This window comes from Dromiciops gliroides, chromosome 4, assembly GCF_019393635.1.
Source record: "Dromiciops gliroides isolate mDroGli1 chromosome 4, mDroGli1.pri, whole genome shotgun sequence".
NCBI classification, from domain to species: domain Eukaryota; kingdom Metazoa; phylum Chordata; class Mammalia; order Microbiotheria; family Microbiotheriidae; genus Dromiciops; species Dromiciops gliroides.
The window spans coordinates 104,004,298-104,025,233 of record NC_057864.1 but is presented as its reverse complement, the minus strand read 5'-3'; the positions used below and the strand labels follow the sequence as shown (position 1 = coordinate 104,025,233).

General features: G+C 40.0%; 1 protein-coding gene and 1 long non-coding RNA gene across 2 annotated transcripts in view; one reads left to right on the top strand and one right to left on the bottom strand.

Annotated features, from left to right (window-relative positions):
- Positions 1-302: 302 nt before the first annotated feature.
- Positions 303-12,559, bottom strand: LOC122725605. The gene is made up of 3 exons (XR_006352746.1): positions 12,366-12,559; positions 5,443-5,549; positions 303-1,561 (listed from the first exon to the last, which is right to left on the bottom strand). It is a non-coding gene; the product is annotated as an uncharacterized LOC122725605 (long non-coding RNA).
- Positions 12,560-12,917: 358 nt separating this feature from the next.
- Positions 12,918-20,936, top strand: part of RBBP5 (RB binding protein 5, histone lysine methyltransferase complex subunit) — a 40,784-nt gene continuing 32,765 nt past the window's right edge. The window contains 3 exon segments of the mRNA XM_044005142.1: positions 12,918-13,078; positions 17,707-17,732; positions 17,993-18,165. Coding sequence (XP_043861077.1) covers positions 13,060-13,078; positions 17,707-17,732; positions 17,993-18,165 — 218 coding nt within the window. The 5' untranslated portion in view covers positions 12,918-13,059.

The window sequence follows — 20,936 nt, the reverse complement described above, 5'->3', positions numbered from 1 at the left end:
TTTTTTCCCTGGAATGGAGGCATTTCTGTAGTGGTATCATATTCCATGTTAGAGCCAGTCTGCATCATTTTTTTAAGAAAAAAAACTGATAATCATAGCCTTTTTAAAAATTTTATGTACTTAAAAAACTGACTCCACAAAAAAGGTTAATTCCACAACTTAATTTAGTCATTGCAAAGGCCCTAAATCCCCCATGATTTCTTGAATGGAAAGTCAAGGCACAGGCCTGGGTGGAAGGGAATGCTTTTTCATGTATCCCTTGATATAAGAGCATAAAAATCAAGAAGCTGCTTCAGACAGAATCAGATTTATACATTGTTTTATTCACCATGAACACAAAGCAGGAAACAGGTTTCCATGGTTAAATGAAGTTCTTACACAATGTGGCCAAATTGTAAATTTTGTTAAGAGCAATACATTAAATTTGTGAAAGATGACGTTTAAGCATACAGATTTACCACTTCATACTGTAGTTGAATTTCCCTTTGAAATTGAAATATTTTAAAATTAGAAGTTTTAATTTGGTTAAATGTTTTCAGTAGGAAGAATATTTGTAAATGGTATCTTCACTTATACATGAATTAAATTTAAGTCTCAAAAGGTATTATGACCCTAAGCTTGCCATCAAACTGACATTTAGGAAAAGGTTAAAAAAAATGGCAGTATTGACAAGTTATTTATGAAATGTTACCTTCATTTTCTGAATTCTTAAATGAATCAGACTTGGAAAATGAGAAACATCCCAAGTATTATTTGTGGACTTTAGTAATGTTTTCTTGCATATGCAATAATTATTGTCCATCAGGTGACTGGTATTGGGAAAAATTTGAATTGGATACATTTGTAAATTACCAAAACATGATTTCATTTGTATATGACCCAACCAACCACCTCAGGGTCACTGAAGAAGAAAATCTGGCAGAACTGTCTTCAGATTGAAGATTTAATAATAACTTATTTTGATGCTTGGAATTCATTTTGGGATAAAAGTGAAGACAGCCTATTTATATCTCCAAAAAGACAATACAAACTTTACTCCCTTTTCAACTACATTGCAAAGCAGCATTTTCACCGGGACAGTAAGAAAATCAAAGCTTAGAAATTGGTTGGTGTTTGGTCCTGCTTTTGTAGTTACATCTTTAACTCCAAGGACAGAAAAATTAGTGAGTTCTCATTCAATAACAACAATCACACTGATTATCTTCAAAGATATTTCACATAACATTTATGTATCTCTTTAAATATAGTCTTACTGTGAATTGATTTTATTTCAATGATGAAAATGAATGAAAAATCTCAATTTCACTGTTTAATGAATACACATACACATTCCTATATGGTTTTAGTGGTCTCTTAGGAAAAGGGAGAAATACTTTTTCATAGGGGTAGCTTTGCCACCCCTAGGCAGTAAACCAAAAGGTATAGTTTTCAAACTGCCTCCTCTTGGCTGTGGTTGTACCTCTGAGAATCCTTTATTCAGCCTCTGAACTATGCTTCTGTCTTCGTCTGCTCATTCTCAGCACTCAAATTTTCCAGGCTCTTCACTCAAGCAACAGTTTTACTAGAAAATCAAAACAAACTGAAGAGTTAGCTTTTGATATTTATTAATTTCTGAAGGGGAATGGTTCTTAATCTTAATATCAAATTTTATGAATTCTCAACATGATAGTAATTTTATTAGTATCTATGTTGAGATACATACGCTGTTGGAGGGAAGACCTTCAGCATTAGCCTTCAGATAAACTGTTGGCTATGTAACCATAAGAGACTAAAGGCAACAATAGCAACCATTATGCTAGTGGGAAATCCCAACTCTTTTTTTCTTTCTTTTTTTTATTTGCAGGGCAATGGGGGTTAAGTGACTTGCCAGAGTCACACAGCTAGTAAGTATCAAGTGTCTGAGGCTGGATTTGAACTCAGGTACTCCTGAATCCAGGGCCCATGCTTTATCCACTGTGCCACCTAGCTGCCCCCCAACACTTTTTTCTTAAACAACGTTTTCCAATTACCTTACATTTATATTTTTGTCACATCTACCATACTCTGAGGGGACCCATTAATCTACAATCTCTATGTATACATATACACACTTTTTTTTGCTACAATGCCTACAAAGTTCTAAATATTCTAAGTTGGGACCCTTAGTTTTATACACTGACTTTTTTGGTAGTGGTTAACAATCCCAGCAACAGAGGGATTGTCACTTGCTCTGGAATGTGTGAACACCTGGGAGACATGCACACACCCCTTGTGCTCCCTAGGAAGGAAATGTTTTATACATACATACATACATACATACATACATACATACATACATACACATACATTTTATAATTTCAATCAATCAGAAAAAAATTTAAATTCAAGTCTCCCAGCTCCAAATCCAGTGTTCATTCTATTCTTAGCAAAGATATCTTTCTCTTGGCTTTCCTTTCCAGTTCCTGTGGTTGCATACAGAACTATTAAGCAGTTTTAAAAGTTAAATAATAGAAACTATATTGTCCAACAAAGAGAAGGATATCTGTTAAGAATAAAAGAACTGGAGGACCCAAATTAAAATTCTGGTCTATTACTTGCTGTCTGTGTGACAGCAGCTGCCTAAGAAGGTAGTAAATTCCCTGTCAAGAGAAGTTAAAGCAAATCCCCAAATAAGTACTTGCTGAGGTATGCATTTGGGGTTTTTGTTTTGTTTTTTACAGGGCAATGAGGGTTAAGTGACTTGCTCAGGGTCACACAGCTAGGAAGTGTCAAGTATTTGAGGCCAAATTTGAACTCAAGTCCTCCTGAATCCAGGGCCAGTGCTTTACCCACTGCATTTGTTGAGACAGTGAAGTGACACAATGGATAGAGAGCTCTGGGCCTACTGTCAGGAAGACCTGAGTTCAAATCTGGTCTTAGACACTAGCTGTGTGACCCTGGGTAAGCCATTTAACCTGTTTGTCTCATCTGTAAAATGGAGATGACAACACCTACCTCTACCAGAGTTGGGAGGATCAAACGAGATAACAGAATCTTGGCCACTGAATGAACTTTTTTCTTAGGCCAGAGGGTTTCACTACAACCATCTACTCCAGAAAAAAGAGGTGGTGGGAGAAGAGGCAGACTAATGCATTGCTGGTCCAGCCATTCTGGAAAACAAGTTGGAACTAGGTCCCCAAAGAACCATACCTTTTGATGAAGAGATCCCAAACAAAGGAAAGAGACCTAACTGTACAAAAAGATTTATGAGTCCTCTTTGTAGTAGTAAAAAATTAAGGAAATATCCACTTATTTCAGAATGGCTAGATAGGGCATATTGAATAAAAAGTAGTATTTTGTGTTATAAAAAATGATGAAATGGACTATTTCAGAGGAAACAGAAGAATTCTATTAACTGATGTGGTCCAATGTGCAGAATAATTTTATGACAACAAAGTAGAAGGGAAGAAGAACAATTTCTACAACAAAAAGAAAAACATTTTTAAAAGACTTTAGAAATCTAAAATGCAATTACAAACCACAAATGAGATATACTATGTGTACTTGTTACAAAGCTTCTCTTTCTCTTCATTTCTTTTGTTTTTCAAGAGGGGGTGGGGGAGGGTTAGAATTAGGGGAGTAAGAATGAAAACATATGATTGGGGAAAAAATGATAAAATTTAAAAAACAACAACAAACCAACACTTTACAAGTACAGGATGAGGGAAGCATTGTTAGCAGCTTGTCCTCTCCTCCCCCAAATGTGGGGCTCAATGAATCATCAGTGTGATATGGCAGCCAAAAAAGCTAATGTGATCTTGGGCTGCAGTGATAGTACCTCTGTGCTTTGCTCCGGTTAGCTCACACTTGGATAACTGTTTCAGGGAACCATAGTTTAAAGAGGTCACTGATAAGCTGGAGAACATCCAGATGAGGGCTTTAGTCTTCACCAGTCATCGTAGAGAAGACTAAGGGGAATACAGCAGTTTCTTCAAGTATATAAAGAGCTGTCAAGCTGACTTTTTGTTTGCTGTCAGAAAACACTCAAAATTTTAGCTATTTTGGGTAAATAGAGTGAGTTGTATCATGGGGAAATGCATTAGTTTTGAAAATAACACCACCCCCAGGATCCTGGAAACCTGCACTATTCAAATACTCTTCCTGGCTCCATCTCCCCAAATACCATTTATGTTCTCATGAGCACCAAGGACTTATTGGATTAGAATCCAAGTGTGATGGTTATGACATCACTGATGAGGAAAATAAATAGCTATAGAACTGCTGATGGTGCTGCTCCATTTTCCTGTTTCTTTATTGTTGTATTCCCATTTCTTATGCAATTGTTCTTGGGATCATCCTAGCTTGAGTCTCATACCAACCCTTCTGCAACCCTTTTTTTAATCATCCCTAGCTTTTATCTTTAGAGATGGCATTGTGCTGACTTGATCAAGGTGAATGAATGTGACAGGACTTCTTCAGTGACAGGCATGATCACTCTTAATCCATACAAAAACAAAACAGATAAAGAATGCCTATTGTCTAGACCATGACATGCAGTTGGATGGGACATCTATTGAGACAGATCATCAGCATAAATCTTCTGAATAGGCATAGAACTACAAATAGAAGTGAATTGAATGGGATTTAATTTGGGAAACTGCAGTATTTTCAACAATCCCAAGCTGCACCATGAAACAAAAGCCCTATCTTTTTAACAGCAATACTTTTCTGGTGATATGTATATGACTGAGAAGCACAGAAAATACTTTGATCACAGGATAGTCAAAATTTTGGGTGGCTAAAAGAGCAATGGATATACACACAATGGTCTCAAATAATCTGTAGCCTGTTACCAAAGATAACTTTGGTAAAGAGTAAAGAATAACAGATAGACTGTGTTGGGAATAGAATGTTAGAAGAGCTGGAGAAAGGCCTTCAAGACATGTGACATAACCTCGTATGAGTCTATGTAGACACACTGGGTGGAACAACTACATAGCATTGTGGGAGGGCGCACATCAGTTATACAGGATAAGTGAGTAAGTTTCCATCTGCACAGCTGGAATGAGTCTACATATTTTTAAGGTCATAAATCCATTAAAGATGGTCATAATGAACACATTTGAAAATGGCTTATATATGCTTTTTGAGCATCCTGGACCAGCAGAAGCAGGGAGTATCTTGTACTTTTTTATAACCCACAGCACGACAGATTCTTCAACAGTAATTGGTTGATTCACTACACTTTGTGTATCACTGGTACTACTTTAAATTCATCTACTTGAATATTTATTAAATGCCTAGGTAGAAAAAGTCTTCTACCTAGGCATTTAATAAATATTTAAGTCCTTTCCATCATGATATGATGACATCATCCCCACCAAGGACTTAATACCTACTAAATGCAAGTATATTAACACCTACTACATGCAAGATGTTCTATCTTTTTGGGTGGCAGCACCATGAGAGATGCAGCAGTATTACCTGGATCACTAAGAGCTCGTTGACTTCTTACTGCATCAAGTTGTTGTAGATCTTAGAGGTGGATAAAAAGCTTGAGAAGAATGCTGATAAGTGTAGGATAATTTTTCCTATAGGGACAGACCAAAAAACAAAACAGAAGGTCTTTGTAGTAGGAAGCAATAGGAAATAACATTAATAAGGTATGCACTATTTGAGAAAAACTGATGGACAGAGACTTCTGGGAGCCAAAGCCAGAAAGAGCATTTACTAGGACTGAGACCTCGGCCCCAGGCCTGGCTCTGGCACCAATCAGCTATTTGGTTCTAAGAAAATCACTCCCCCTCTCTGGCCCTTATGTTTTCTGATTTGCAAAATAAGGCGGCTATATCTTCTACACTCATCCACCTAAGTGTCAGCCAAGTGGGAGTAGGGAACACCATTTGTTAACCAGTCACTGAAAACAGTGACGCATGAAAAGGACACAAGAAAGACCCTGACAGGGATAGAGGTTTTAGCCCAGGGGACAAATTATGATGTGATATTACAGGAATGCTTTCTCCATCCTTTTCTTGTTTTCTCTGACCCCTTTCTAATAGTATTTCAGGATGCTGAAATCAAATGATTCCTCTACCCTATAGTACTTTTCAGACCAACTCTACAGCTGCTGCAATGCAAACACCTCAGAACTGGGTGCGAGTAGGTGAGTTTCAGGACAAGCACGACATTTGTTCTATTTTATTTCCTACTTTTCCCATCCTTTCCTGGGTCCTGATGACTCTTAAAGGGTTTTTGAGTTCTGGAAGTCCTCTCCAGTCCCACTGCTACTGCTCTATTCAAGCCCTAATTATCCTTCACCTGAATTATTGCAATCATCTGCTAACTGATGTTACTGACTCTAGTCTTTTCCTCCTCCACCTTATACTACACAACATTGTGATCCAAGCAATCTTTGTTTAGCATCATTTTGTTATTCTTTGGCCTAAAGCTTCAGACTCAAAGGAAAGCTGAACTCAGAAATCATCTAGTCCAAACCCCTGATTTTACAGATGAACAAAAGGTCACACATCAAAGTTGGGACCAGGAGCCAGCTGTATCTGACGCCCAGTACAGGGCTTTTTCCACAGTTCATTTTTGTATCATTAATGACTTACCAGTATACCACAAGAGTTGATGTGTAAGTTATTAAATGGAGAAATATATAAATGTGGTTGTCCCTTCTAAATTTTGGATGATGTGCTATTTGACAAGAACTAGTTTTGAAGGGTGAGAGACAGGTGTGAGATTTAAAATTTGATACTAGAGCATTAACCTCCCTTTGTAACTTTTCCCTTCTTTATTTCCCAGACTAGTAAATGGAAGAAGCCTCTGGTCTCTAGTTAGAGCTTTTATTGTTTGGTAATTACAAGGTGATGTTGATTAGACGGATAGGAAAGTAGAAATACAAAACAAATAGTCTTAAGTCTAAGCTTAGTCTATATTCCGTATAAAACTCACCCAAAACCCAAGGCCACCTTTGGGGAGGGGAGAGCCGTGTCAGGCACATGCTGCTAACGGCGAGCCGGGCCGAGTCGAACTCCAGTCAGCGTCCATTTGTGCAGCACTAGTCATTGGGCCAGGAGAGCAGGAAAGAGCTCCCACTTCTGTTCTCTCCTTGCCTTTTAAGCTCGCACCCCGGAAGTAGAGTGCTTAGCAGCCCGGCTGGCATGCGTAGCCCATGCACAGCCGTCGGTCTCCTCCCCTAAAGGGTGGTCCTTTAAAAACTGGCGTCTTTCCGTATTCACTAACCAACTGTTAAAAACTTTTTACCACACAGGCAACATCTGTGCCCAGATCTCAGTTCATTTGATCAAGCTAAAGTTAGGGAAACTAAGGACTTTTTAATATTTAACTTTTTATCAAAAGGGTGGACTCATTTTTTGCTTTGTTCCAGCAGAAAGAACTAGGAACAATATTTGGAAATTACATGAGACAAATTTCATCTCAAAATAAGGAAAACTTCCTAACACTTGCAACTGCCCTAAAGTGGAATGTGTTTCCAGTGTCTTTAAATGAAGGCCAAATAACTACTTGTCAGGGGTGCTGTAAATGGGCCTCCGGTTCATCGTAGACAAAATGAACCAGAAGATCTTTCTAATTATGATCTTATAATTCTGTGGATGTTACTGTCTCCTTTCCCTCAGATCTTTCTTTCTTCCGATATAACTTAGAGTTGAGCTGCCTTTACGGTTCAAATGAATTTTCTTCTCTAACCCTCAATAATCGTAGTCTGTGATTTCACTGCATAGTCCAACCGGATGCTATTATGTCAGTTCTCAGAAAGCCTTTTCTCCTCTCCTCAGTTCACGTGCTTTAGGTATCCAACAGCTCCCAAACTCTTTCAGTACTAGGGCCTATAAATTCTGTTGTAGCATTTCCTTTCCCTAGGCTCATTCTTTGTGATTCCTGGTGGCTGCCAGGGAGTGTCCTGATCCAGGGAGGCCTGTTTAGTTAACTTGAACAAAGGAGAAAATAGCCAGCATCAGGGAGGGCTCATAGGAGGTCCTTAGGGGAACTGGCGCAGCACACTATGGCTACTTAATATTGAAGAAAAAAAGGAAATCTGGCTCCCTGACTGAATGTCTCTTTCCTTGAGTATAATGATGATTTATATTTTTATAGTGCTTTAAAGTTTACAAAGGACATTCCCCACAACCCAGTAGTCAAAATCTGTATCTGCCAAAGAAGAAATAAGTATAAATTGCCATAACATAGTGGAAAGAATCCTAGACAGAGGCAAAAGACTTTTGTTTGAGTCCTATTACTTAGTGTGTAGCTTTAAGCACAATAATAATCAGAATATCTACCTTAGGTTGTTGTGAAAAAGCAATTTGTAAACCTTGATATGCTCTATAAATGGGAGCTAATTATGATAATAGCTTTATCAATATTTTCTACCACTAGGGAAAATAACTAAAATAAAGAAATTGAAAATTTTCTAATTTTAAGGATATTTTGCTTTATATTTAGATCTTGAAACCTGTCTTCCTGTAACTTTCATCAATTACTCTTAGTTCAGCACTCCTTGGTTAATCTAAAAAGTCGGAGAATTAAGATTTAAAGTTGGAAGGGACCATAGCCATCATCTAGTCCAATGTCCTCATTTTACAGATGAAAAAACTGAAGTTAATGGATTTGCTTCAAACATCTGAAGATTCATGTTTACTCTACTCTTCTCTTTTCCAGGCTAAGCACCCCCAATCAGCCAGTCCTCACATGAAATAGTTTTAAGGCTACTCACCATCCTGGTATTCTTCTATGGATACATTCCAGCTTGTTAATGTCCCTTCTAAAAGAGTGGTACCTAAAATTGAACCCACTATTCTAGAAGGGGTCTGACCAGTGTGCTGCAGGATTATCCCCCTTCTCTGGTTGCTACTGTGTTAGCTTGCTGGGCTGCCATATCCCACTGTGATCCCTTAGAACCCCTGAAAGCTTTTTCACAATAGCCATTTTATATCCATATCTCCATTATCCTGTATTTGTGCAGTTGATTTTATTTACACGCAAGTCTTTACATTCATTCCCATTAAATGTGATTTTGTTAACTAAAATCCATTGCTCCTCCATTTTGAAATCTTTTGGGATAACAATTCTACCATTAGTTTATTAGTATGCCTCTGCTTTGTGTTGTACAAATTTGCTAGACCTTTATCTTAAATCACTAATAAGAATGCTGAATAGGACAAAACAAGAGATCCCTGGTTGTTGGGAGGGTAAACTCCACTATAAACTCCCTCCACGTTGGCAAAGATCCATTAGTCGACCCTCTTTGGGTTCAATTATTTAATCAATTTTGAACCTGAGCCCATATTTCTCCATCTTGTCCATAAGGAAATAAGAAACTTAGTCAAATGCCTTTACTGGGTTCATGATGTCCATTGCATTCCATGACCAAAAATGGAAATCTGGATAGTCTGGTACAACTTGTTCTTAAGATAATTCATGCACATTCTTCCGATCACTTCTTCCATTTTTAAGTGATCACAAACCATTCCTTTAATAATTAGTTCTAGAAATTTATTAGGCATTAATATTAACCTTCCAATCTTCCTGTTTTTGAATATTTGGACATTCTGCTTATCTCTCATCTTTTGGCACTTAAGCCTTTCCCTACCATTTTCTCAAAGATAATGGTTTAGCAGATTAGTTATATTTAGAGATTACTTCAGAATCTTGAGGTATAGTAGTCCCAGACCTTGTAACCAAAATATCCATGCCTTGTGACAAGCTGTGCCAGGGTCCCCAATAAAAAAGCAAGTATTTACTGAAGGCCTCACCCAGGGTACCCGATGTCTAATGTATTTTGCCATTTGATTCTATACATCACATTCTACTTCTGTAACAAATTTAGTATTTAGAAACAGCACTGGCCTTGGTTTTAGGACCTGTGTTTGAAACCCATCTACTAGGGAATGAAGGAACAGATTATAGTATACGAATGTGATAGAATGCCATTATGCTATAACAAATGATGAAAGGGATGGTTTTAGAGAAAACTCAGAAGACTTCTAGGAATTGATGCAGAGTAAAGTAAGTAGAACCCAGAGAACAATTAATTCAACAATACTGCAAAAACAACTTTGAAAAGATTTATGAACTCCGATCAACACTATCACCAACCACAACTCCAGGGGACTCAAGATGAAACATACTAACCAAGTGCTTATAGAGAGGTGCTGGGTTAAAGAGTGCAAATTGAAGCATACAGTGTTTTTTGTTTGTTTGTTTTTGGATAAGGACAATGCAGTAATTTACTTTGCTTGACTATTGTTGTTGTTGAGTCATTTTTGTTGATCCCTTTCAGGGTTTTCTCAGTAAAGATACTGGAGTAGTTTGCCATTTTCTTCTCCAGCTCATTTTATAGATAAGGAACTGAGGTAAACAGGGTTAAGTGACTTGCCCAGGGTCACATGGCCAGTAAATGTCTGAGGCTGGATTTGAACTCAGGTCCCTCTGATTCCAGAACTGGCAAGCTCTATCCACTATCCTGGCTGCTTGACTATATGTGTTTGTAGTAGGGATTTTGTTTTTCTTGCTTTCGCAATGTGTGGGGGATCAAGAGATGGGAAAGAAAGAATTTGGATCTGAAAATAAAATAAAACTCAATTCTATAAAGAAATTTAAAAAGAAATATTGAAGGGGATTGTTTCATAGAAACCTGGTAAGATTTGTATGGGCTGATGCAGAATGAAGTGAGCAGAACTACCAGAACAACACACACACATACACACCAATTAACTTTAAAAGACTTGGGAACTCTGATTATCACAGAAAAAGGCTACCTACCTCCTGATAGAGAAGAGCTGGACTCAGAGTGCTACCTGAAGCATAGTATTTTTTTGGAAATGGCCAAGGCAGGAATTTATTTTGCCTAACTATATATGTTTGTAATAGAGGTTTTGTTTTTCTTTCTTTCTCGATGAGGGGAGAAGGGGAGATTGGGAAGAAGAGAAGGTAGATCTTCATTTAAAAAAAAAACAAAAACATTTAATTAAAAAATAGCACATACTTCACATAGTCCCTGTGAGAATCAAATGATATAATGTATCTTTGAGTACCATGTAAACGTCAGGCAGTGCTGGGTTATTATGACTACTTACTATGATAAGACTATCTCCTTTGAAAACTGGACCAACAGAAGGCACAGTTCTGAAAACTATTACTCCCTTGGCAGAATTCTCCACAGAAAGTATTTTAGTTAAAGCATTTCAAAATGAGGGGGCTCTACTACTTTTCACAACCATACCTATCTAGTTTAACTCCTTGGCCTCTGTAATACAGAGCACCTAAAATATTCGGTTTTGCCCAAAACAGGTACTTGATAATTGCTACAAATGATATACTGTTCAGACACACAACATTTCCTAATCTCCAAAGTCCTTTGCTGCTGGTTATTCACGTTATGGAAATGTTATAGCAGTGGAGTACAGGCTTTGGCAGGTCAAAGCCTTCCATAATTCATCCCCTTCAACCCCAGTCTTAAAAACTTCCACTCTCCCAAGCACTCTTCAATCCTAGGACACCAGCTTCCTTGCTGTTCTAATGACAAGACAGTGCCGTCTGCACCAGACATTTTCTCTGGCTCTCCCTCATACCCTGAATCTGGTCCCTCCCCATGCTGGCTTCTTTCAAGTTCTAGCAATAATTCCACCTTCTACAGGAAACCTTTCCGATGCCTTTTCATTCTAATGGCTTCTCTTGGTTGATTACCTCCTATGGATCCTGCATGTGGCTAGTCTGTACCTGTATTTGCTTGCTTCATGTCTCCCCCAGTAGACTGTGAGCTCCCCAAGGAACTCAGGGACTGTCTTTTGCCTTTCTCTTTATCTCCAGCACTTAGCCCAGTGCCCGGCACATAGTAGGCGTTTAAAAAAAGCTTACTGACTGACAGGATCTGGCAGTTTTATCAAAGTTCTCTTGCTCCTGCCCAGCCATAAAGCTCGCCCGAGGTGCGAAGGGATTCAAGTCCAAGAAGTGAACGGGGAGGAGAGGAAGCAAAGGATGTAGGTTCTAATCCTAGCTCTGCTCCCTCGTTAGCCGTGGGACCTCCGGGCCTCAGCTTCCATATCTATCCAATGGGGAGTTATCCTGTCTGCCTGGGAGGGTTGGGGACCAAGTGCTTGGTAGGAAAACATTAAGGACGGACGTGGAGGTGAGGTCTAAAGAGGGTGGACCCTGCGGATCTCGGCCTCCGGGATCTCGCTCCTCACTCTGGCCTGCATTAGGGCGGGGAAGGGTCGCCCCGTCGCCCGACTGGGATGGGGGAGAGGGCAGGGGTAGCGCTTCCCAAACCTTCCCCACCCCCACCGGGAGCAGGCCCTGCCTCCCTCCTCCGAGCGGATCCAGGGTCCGCCCTGCCTCCCCCGCCGAGGACCACCCTCCGCCCCTTCGGACCATCTCCTCACCGCGCGGCCGGGCACCGCAGCGATGCTCGGACAAAGGACACGGTCCTTGAGCCTCCACCTCGGCAGCGAAGCGACTCCGGGGCCCGCCTGCTCTGGGGATGCGACGAGAGAGCAAGAAGGAGGCGGAAACGCAGAGCCAACACACCCTTACTCGCACTCGAGGGGCGGGCAGCTATGCGCACACAGGCATTTCCGGCCGTCAGGCTGTCACTCCAGGCCTTTTCCGGTTGTCCTCCTCTACTTCCCCCTGCATCTTTCCGTTCGGAACCGCTACGATGGTGTCTCACGTTGCTACACGGGACACTTTCATAAGGCACCTTGTTTGTCTAGAACTTTGCCTGATTTCTGCAGTCGCTTCCATTGTTTTCTGTTAGCTCAGCCACTGATATTTGAAACCCTGCAGACAGGGCAGGAATCTTATCTTGACAGCCTCTGAAAGATCATTTATTCAGCTTATCCCGCGAACCCTCTGGGCTTCTTTCCAGTTTAGGCGTTGTCTTAGACAGCCCTGATTCGCAGCCCGGGAAGGGGGCAGGAAGCGGAAGCGGGAGCAAGAGCTGCGGGGTCCTCCGAACTGCCGAAGTCCCCAGCGCCTGTGAACATTCGCTGCGTCCGCTCCCTAGACGCGGCCCCAAGCGCGGGGTGGGTGGAGGCGGAGTTGGCTCCTGAGCCCTGCCTGTGATAGTCCGCCGGGATGAACCTGGAGTTGTTAGGTGAGAAGCCGCGGGAGCCACTCGGGGAGGGGACGGCGTCCGCCGCCGGCCGCCGGCAGAAGGCGATTTGGCGAGTCCTTCCTGCGCTCCCGCCGTGTAGGCGGCTTGAGCGTTTGTGCCTTTTGCGGGGGGTGGTGATGGCGATAAAGTGTAGGTCTGCGTTTGTCTGGCACTTCTCGTGTGTTCCAACCATTCTGTGTCGTACACCCTACGCTAAATATGTGCCTGCCGAGGGCTCCGTGTGTTCAGGCTGCTCGTGCCTAGTGGAGAGAGGGAAGGAAGAGACTGTCCGAGTTCAGCCCTCGAGGAGTTCATAGACTGAGGGGAGTTATCCCCGGAGTAGTTAAATAACATTTTCATCAAAATTTCTGTTCCATTTACGGTGTCTTGGTGTGAAAAAATCACACAGTCCCTGCCACGGACAGTCTAGGAAGCATCTGTTAAGCGCCTCTTAGTGCCAGGCAACAGTGCTATGTGCTAGGGATACCGAAGACAGGCAAAAAAAGGCCCAGCTATTAGGGAACCCCGAGGTAAAGGGAGAGACAAGATACAGGCAACAAGCATGATTCATACAGGAGAAATTGGGTACGCTCCCAGAGAGAAGGCGCTAGTATGAAGGGGGCTTGGAAGAGGCTTCTTGTAGAAAGTGGTTTTGTAATTGGGATTTGAAGCTAGGGAAAACAGGAGGTGAAGAAGAAAGTTCCAGGCATTGGGAAATAGCTGGTGAAAATGCAGAGAGTAGGGAGATGGAGTGTATTGTGGGAGGAACAGCCAGTGTCACTGGATTCCAAGAGTCAAATCACAATAGGATCGTCTCAAAATAGGGTTTTCCAAAGATAGGTTATTTTCATCTCTCTCTTCTTAGGTTCTCCTTTTCTTTTTTGTCTGCTTTCTTCACTAAGTTCATCTTTATCTTTTTCACCATCTACTTCTCCGTCATTGTACCCTTACTTAACCTCCTCTTCACTCATCTTTCTCTAAATCCTTCTCGTCTTCCTCATCTAAAGAATATGAAGAGGGGAATAAGATGTAAGAAGACTGGAAAGATAGTACGGTCCAGGTTGTGACGGGCATTAAAAAAATGGACAGAGGATTTTATATTTGATTCAGAAGGTTACTGTGAGCCACTGGAGTTTATGGAATAGGTGGGTGTGGCAGGAGGAAAATTATTTGGGTTGCTGAGTGGGGGGGGGGTGGACTAGAGTGGGAGAGCACCCCAGGCTATTTCTGTAGTCTGCGTGTGAGCTGATGAAGGCCTGGACCATGGTTTCTGGCAGCTTCAAAGGAGAGAAGGAGGTGTGTACGAGGGTAGAATGGACAGGACTTGGCAACTGATTGGACATGGAGGATGAGATGTCAAGAGTGACACCTAGGGTGGAAGCCTAGGTGACTGGGAGGATGGTGCACTGTATTTGGGGATGGGGAGAGACAAAGACAAGATGAAAAATAGTCCTTGCCTTCCTGGAGTTTACATTCAGAGATGTCCAAAAGTGGATCGATTGGAGTGCCTCAGGAAATCATTAGTATTCCCTCTTTGGTGGTCTTTTAGCAGACTTATCATCTTTTTTTCTAGCATGTTTATAATGGGAGGATTTGTTTCAGTTGAGGTTCTGACTGTATGGTTACTTAAGTCCCTTCCAGCTCATAATTCTGTCACAATGTTTCCAGTTCATATCCAATTTGTTACCAATTCTTAACATTCCTATCTTCAAAGCATGTATTATATGTCTCTTTCTCTCCATTCACAAAGCCACAATCCCTTGTCACCTCTCTCCTAGATTATTACAGTAGCCTCCTAAATTGTCCTTCCTGCTTCATATCTCTCACTACATGTTGTATTCTGCTACCCAAGTGATTTTCCTAAAGTGTAGGTCTGCCCTTCTTGCCTAATAGCTCCTTCTTACCCCACCTTATTACTCCAAGGATCAAATATTAAGTCCTTTGTTTAGCTACCATTCACAACCTGCTCCTTTTTAAACTTCCCCACGTACTTAACATTTTATTCCCTTCCATGAACTCAGTGATATAATAGCTACACTAGTCTACTTGCTGTTCCTCACACACATCTTCCTTTTTTGTGCCTTTTCCCTAGCCTCTTCGCCATATCTGGAATGCTTCATCTCTGCTGCTTAATTTCCCAGTTTTTCTTCAAGATTCGAATCTTATCTTCTGGTCCCTTCAGTTGCTAGTACCTTCCCCTCTGTCTACCTTCCATCTGCTGTCTATATATTTTGTATGCATCTATTTACATATTGTATGTATCTCTTGTATGTACCTAATTCCATGCCTCCTCCTTAGAATGTGGTCTTGAGGGCAGAAACAGTGTTCTTGCCTTTCTTTGTATCCCTGGGACTTAGCACAGTGCTTGGCAAATGGCAGGTGCCAAGGTTTGTCGACTGATTGGATCCAGCTTAGTTTACTAAGAACAATTCATGCCAAATTAACTTCAGTTCCCTATTTTAGATAAAGTTACTAAACTTGTTGTAACAGTTTATGAGACTGTAGACATGTTAGGATATTTTGGGGGGGCAGCTAGGTTGGGCACTGATTGTATAAAGCACTGGCCCTGGATTCAGGAGGACCTGAGTTCAAATCCGGCCTCAGACACTTTGATACTCACTAGCAGTGTGACCCTGGGCCCTGCAAAAAAGATATTTTGGGGTTCTGATTTTTTTTATGCCATAAGTAAAAGTATATTTTTGTTTCAGTAAGGCATTTGACTAGGTAACTCATGATATCCCTGAATGTGAGATCAAGAAACGTGGACTGAATAAATACACAACTAGATGTTGAGCCTTCAAGTGAAAAGAATGTCAATTAATGGGTGTTAACCTTGAGGGAGGTCTATTTGATATTTTCATTGAAAGAATACTAATCACATTTTTAAATTATAGAAATCTGAAAGGACAACCTTGAATGACAGAACCAGTATGTAAAGAGATCTCAACACATTAGCACAGTGGACCAAATCTAACGTGATAAAATCTAGAATTACTGTTGAATACTAAGCCCTTTTCCTAGACTACTGTTTAAGTTGAGAAAAATCATATGGAAATGTGGCTTTTCTGTGAAAAAGATACGGGGGCTTTTGCTAACTGCAAGCTCAATATGAATCAGAAACACAATGTGTAAGCCAAAAATGCTGGTTTCTTTTTCTTCATAGGAATTTAGAGAAGTCATTGGAGTGGTAATGGATTCATTGGGGCTTTGGCTGGATGTTAAAGAAGCAGGTAGAATTTAGATGAGTGAAGTAGAATTGGCAGTCATGGAGAATAGTGACAAATACAAGTGTGGAGATGCAGCATGGCTCTAGGAACAAGTAAAGAGATTCACTATGCTCAAATTGGTTGGTGAAGGAGGTTTAGGGGAAGATGAAGCAGAGAGATGAAAGATGGATTCCCAAAATTCAGATAAAAGTGATTAGCTAGAAGAGATCTTCTCTTCTGTCTCTGGTGACTTTAGGTAAACATGTCATCAGGTCTCTAAAGGAAGTAAATGCCCAACAAAAAGGGCAAATTCAAGCTTAATGTCAGAAAAAGCTGACAAGTAGAGCTCTCCCAAAGTGCAGTGGACTGCCTTGGGAGATAGTGGGTTACCTCTCATTAAGGGTCTTCAAGCAAAGTCCAGGGACCCACTTAATAAATGTGTTTTATTGTCGGTTCTTTTTCTGGTGTGAATTGGAGTAGATGGTAACCGGAGTCCCTTTTTGCTTTAAAGTTCTGTCAATTGTTATTTCATCTGGGTAGATATTAGTTTCAGTAATGTAGGTTGGGATTTTTTCTTGTTTTAGTTTTCATGAGTTGCTTAAGCCAGAATTACAATACTTTCTGTTGATGAACCTTTTTCCCTGGCCCTGGCCTTGAAATTTTTCTGGCTTGCTTAGACTTGCCAGATCTTGTTGCTCTACTGAGAATGTGGGGTCAATTCCATGCTAGAATGAGACTTTAGGACAAAACTTTAGCAAAAGTGCAGACTTTTGCGGCATTATTATACTGTCTAGAAAAAGAAATATAATAGTCATGCTATAGTCTGTACTGGGTAAACCATGTTTCAAATATTCTATTTGTCTCTGGGTGCTTTTAGAGTAGGGGTTCTTAAGCTGGCACACACAGAACACCCAAGGGGTCCATGAATGGATTTTGGGAGTCCTTGAACTTGAATGGGAAAAAGTTACTTCTTTATTTTCACTAACTTTTAATTGAAATTTATTATTTTCTTCAGTCATTATTCAGAAAGGATGCATAGACTTTACTAGACTCTGTCTTTGCACAAAAAAGTTAAGAACCTCTATTTTAGAGTATCTTTATAAATTAGCTTGAAGCATGTCATATGGGCAGAAGTGTAAGGATGTTTTACCTAAAGAAAAGAAAACCTGGGGGGGACTTAGTAGCAGTGGTCAAAGATTGAAAGGCTGTCTTGCAGAAGGAGAAGTTAGATTTTTTCTTTGTAGAGGATCACAGTGTGAGATTTACAAGGAGGTAGATTTTTGGGTCAGTATAATAAAAACTTTTTTAATAATTAAAATGAAGTGAAATAGACTTCCTTAGGAGACAGTACTCCTTCATTGGTACTCTGAAATATGTTGCTGCTATTTAAAAAATTAACATACTTTCTTTCCTTTGTTGCAGAGTCCTTTGGACAGAACTACCCAGAGGTGAGTAAGCTTTCAGTTTCTTCCTTCTTATTTAGTGATTGTAGAGTACCAACTTTTGGGGAACACACATTTTTAGATCCTCATGACAGTAGTTTGAGATATCCAGTATGGTGATGGTCTTATTCTAACTCTTCATTGGGAGCTCTCATAACTTTTTGTGACTGACAATTTAAGTAAAGAAAAATATTTAAACTGAGTGAGAAGTCTGGAATTGGAGTATCTCGCTGTTGCTGTTTATCTATATTTGCTTTGTACCTTAGGAAGCTGATGGAACTTTGGACTGCATCAGTATGGCCCTGACCTGCACCTTTAACAGATGGGGCACGCTGCTTGCTGTTGGCTGTAATGATGGTCGAATTGTCATCTGGGATTTCTTGACAAGAGGCATTGCTAAAATAATTAGTGCCCACATCCATCCTGTCTGTTCCTTATGGTAAGACATCTTTTATTGACATTTTAAACTGGAGATGTGTATTGTTCTCCCTGTGATCTGCAAAGGCTATGACTGAGTAGGGTTTATAGTACCAATTCAACCCTCCCTGTTTTGGGAAGTTTGGGGTAGAGGTGTGTTTTTTAAAAAATATTTGTGGGGGCAGATAGATGGTGTAGTGGATAAAGCACCAGCCCTGGATTCAGGAGGACCTGAGTTCAAATTCGGACTCAGACACTTGACACTTACTAGCTGTGTGACTCTGGGCAAGTCACTTAAGCCTCATTGCCCTGCAAAAATATATATATTTGTGGCAACTGTTTTTTCTAAAATTATTTGTTATTTATATATTAATGGCTATTGCACCTGTTTTGGTAGTATGCATTTATTATCAATTTAGTAAAGTGTTGACCATATGGCAGTTAGCACAATCAGAAAAGTCCTAGAGGACCCATGCTGTCTCTCAGAGAGCCAGCAAGTGGTCTCAAGGCCTAAGAGGAAGAGTGCACACCAAGCGACTGCATTCCAAGCCAAGAGCCCGAGCCAAGATGGTGACCCTCACATGGTCTAGGCTGTTTATCATCTTTTGATAGAAGCAGGTCATTATACATGGATCAAAGCTAATTGGTTAGCATCATCCAATGCCATTGGTTGATATGACCTGAGGGTGGTTCAAATTAAAATGAACTCTAGCCTCGGGCAAAGCTTGAAGTCCAGTCTTAGGTATGGTTTAATCCCATCTGCTCAATTTAGCTAGACAAAAGAGTCTGTCTCCATTTCTTTTGCTCATCCCTGGCTGGGGGTTCAACTTTCTGGTATGAGGGGGAGAAAGCAACTAAAACTAGGTCTCTGGGGCCCTAAGAAATTCGTTATTAATAATTATTTTCTTGGGGCAGTTAGGTGGTACAGTGGATAGAGTACTGGCCCAGGAATCAAGAGGACCTGAATTCAAATTTGGCCTCAGACACTTAACACTTACTAGCTGTGTGACCCTGGGCAATTCACTTAACCCCAGTTACTTCACCAAAAAAAAATAATTATTTTCTCACAGAGGGTAAGCAAGAAGTTTATGTGCAAATAGAAGTCAGAATTGGTTTGACTAAGCCAAGACCAGGCAGATAACTTGAGCTAGAAGGACCAGAGGTGAGGGGTGATGTCTGAAGTAGAATTGAAATCAAAAGCAGAAATAAAAAAAAATCCTGAAGGAATCTTAGGAAAAGCAGGGCTTGCATAGATGGTACCTAGGAACTAGACCAGGAGTTCTTAACCTGGGAACCGTGTACTTTCTTTGATAACAATTTGATAACTGTATTTCCATGTAATTACTTGCCTTTGTAATCCTATGAATTTTATTTTATTCATATAAAAATATTCTGAGTAGGTTTCACTCTTCAGTTGTACTCATAAGCCTTCAATGGAATAAGCCAGGATAGGAAACCAAAACCAGTGGAGAGCCAGCAAACAATCCAGTCACTCTGAATCTGTAGAATCTCTCCTTGGGTTAACCATGATTGAATAGACAGCAGTCTATAGAAATCTCAACACAAGCCAACAGACCCAAATTGTGTCAGGAATTTTGCAGACTAGAAGAGCAGTGAAAAGACCACTTCTTAGGTCACACTGGTTGGAAGCACCAAAAACTCAAATGTCCCTAGACAGAATTATGAAAGCCGCAGAAGGACCAAAAAAAAAAAAAAGAAGCTCAGGCCAGACATTCACCACTTCTCCATCCCCTTGGAATTGAGCAAGACTCAATGCTGTGAGTTAAGAATACGCTGGAAATGTGAACATAGAGAAAAAGAACTTGACCATAAAAAGCTGCTGTGGTGACAGGGAGGCCTAAGACAAACAGTGATGTGAAAACATCTATAAGCAGTCTCAAAGAAAAATGCAGATTGGACACAAGCATAACAAAAATCCCTAAAAGAGTTCAAAGAGATTTTTTTTTTTTACAAAAAAGCAAAAAAATTATTTTAAAAAGTCAAATTTTAAGAGCAGTAGATGAAAACTACAAAAAGAAATGAGAGCTACGCAAAAAAAATTATGAAAATAGAATTGACAGTTTGATGAAAGAGGCACAAAAAATACTGATGGAAATCCTTAAAAATTAGAATTGGCTGAATGGAAGCTAATGATTCCTTGAGACATCAAGGAACAATAAAACAAAGTTGAAAGAGTGAAAAAAATAGAAGAAAATGTGAACTGTGTTATAGGACAAACAACTGACCTGGAAAATAGATGAAGGAAAGATAATTTAAGAATTATTGGACTACCTGAAAGACATGAGCAAAAAAAAGTATAGTTATCATATTTCAAGAAATTATAAAGGAAAACTGCTTATATAGTATAGAACCAGAGGGCAAAATTAAAATTGAAAGAATCCATTGGTCATCTTCTAAAACTCTCAGGAATATTATAACCAAAATTCAGAATTCTTAGGTCAAGGAGAGAATCTTGCAAACAGCCAGTAAGAAGGAATTCAAATACTGTGGAGGCACATTTAAGATCATAAAAGATTTAGCAGCTACAACAATAAAGGAATGGTTTGGAATTGAATATTCAGGAAGGCAATGGAGCTAGTATTATAACCAAGAATAACCTACCTAGCAAAACTGAGTATTATGAGACAGGGGAATAAAATGGATATTTAATGAAATAGAGGACTTTCAAACTTTCCTAATGAAAAGTCCAGAGTTGAATAGAAAATTTGATGTTCAAACACAGTCAAGAAAAACAAAAAGTAAACATGAGTGAGAAATCATAAGGAACTAAAT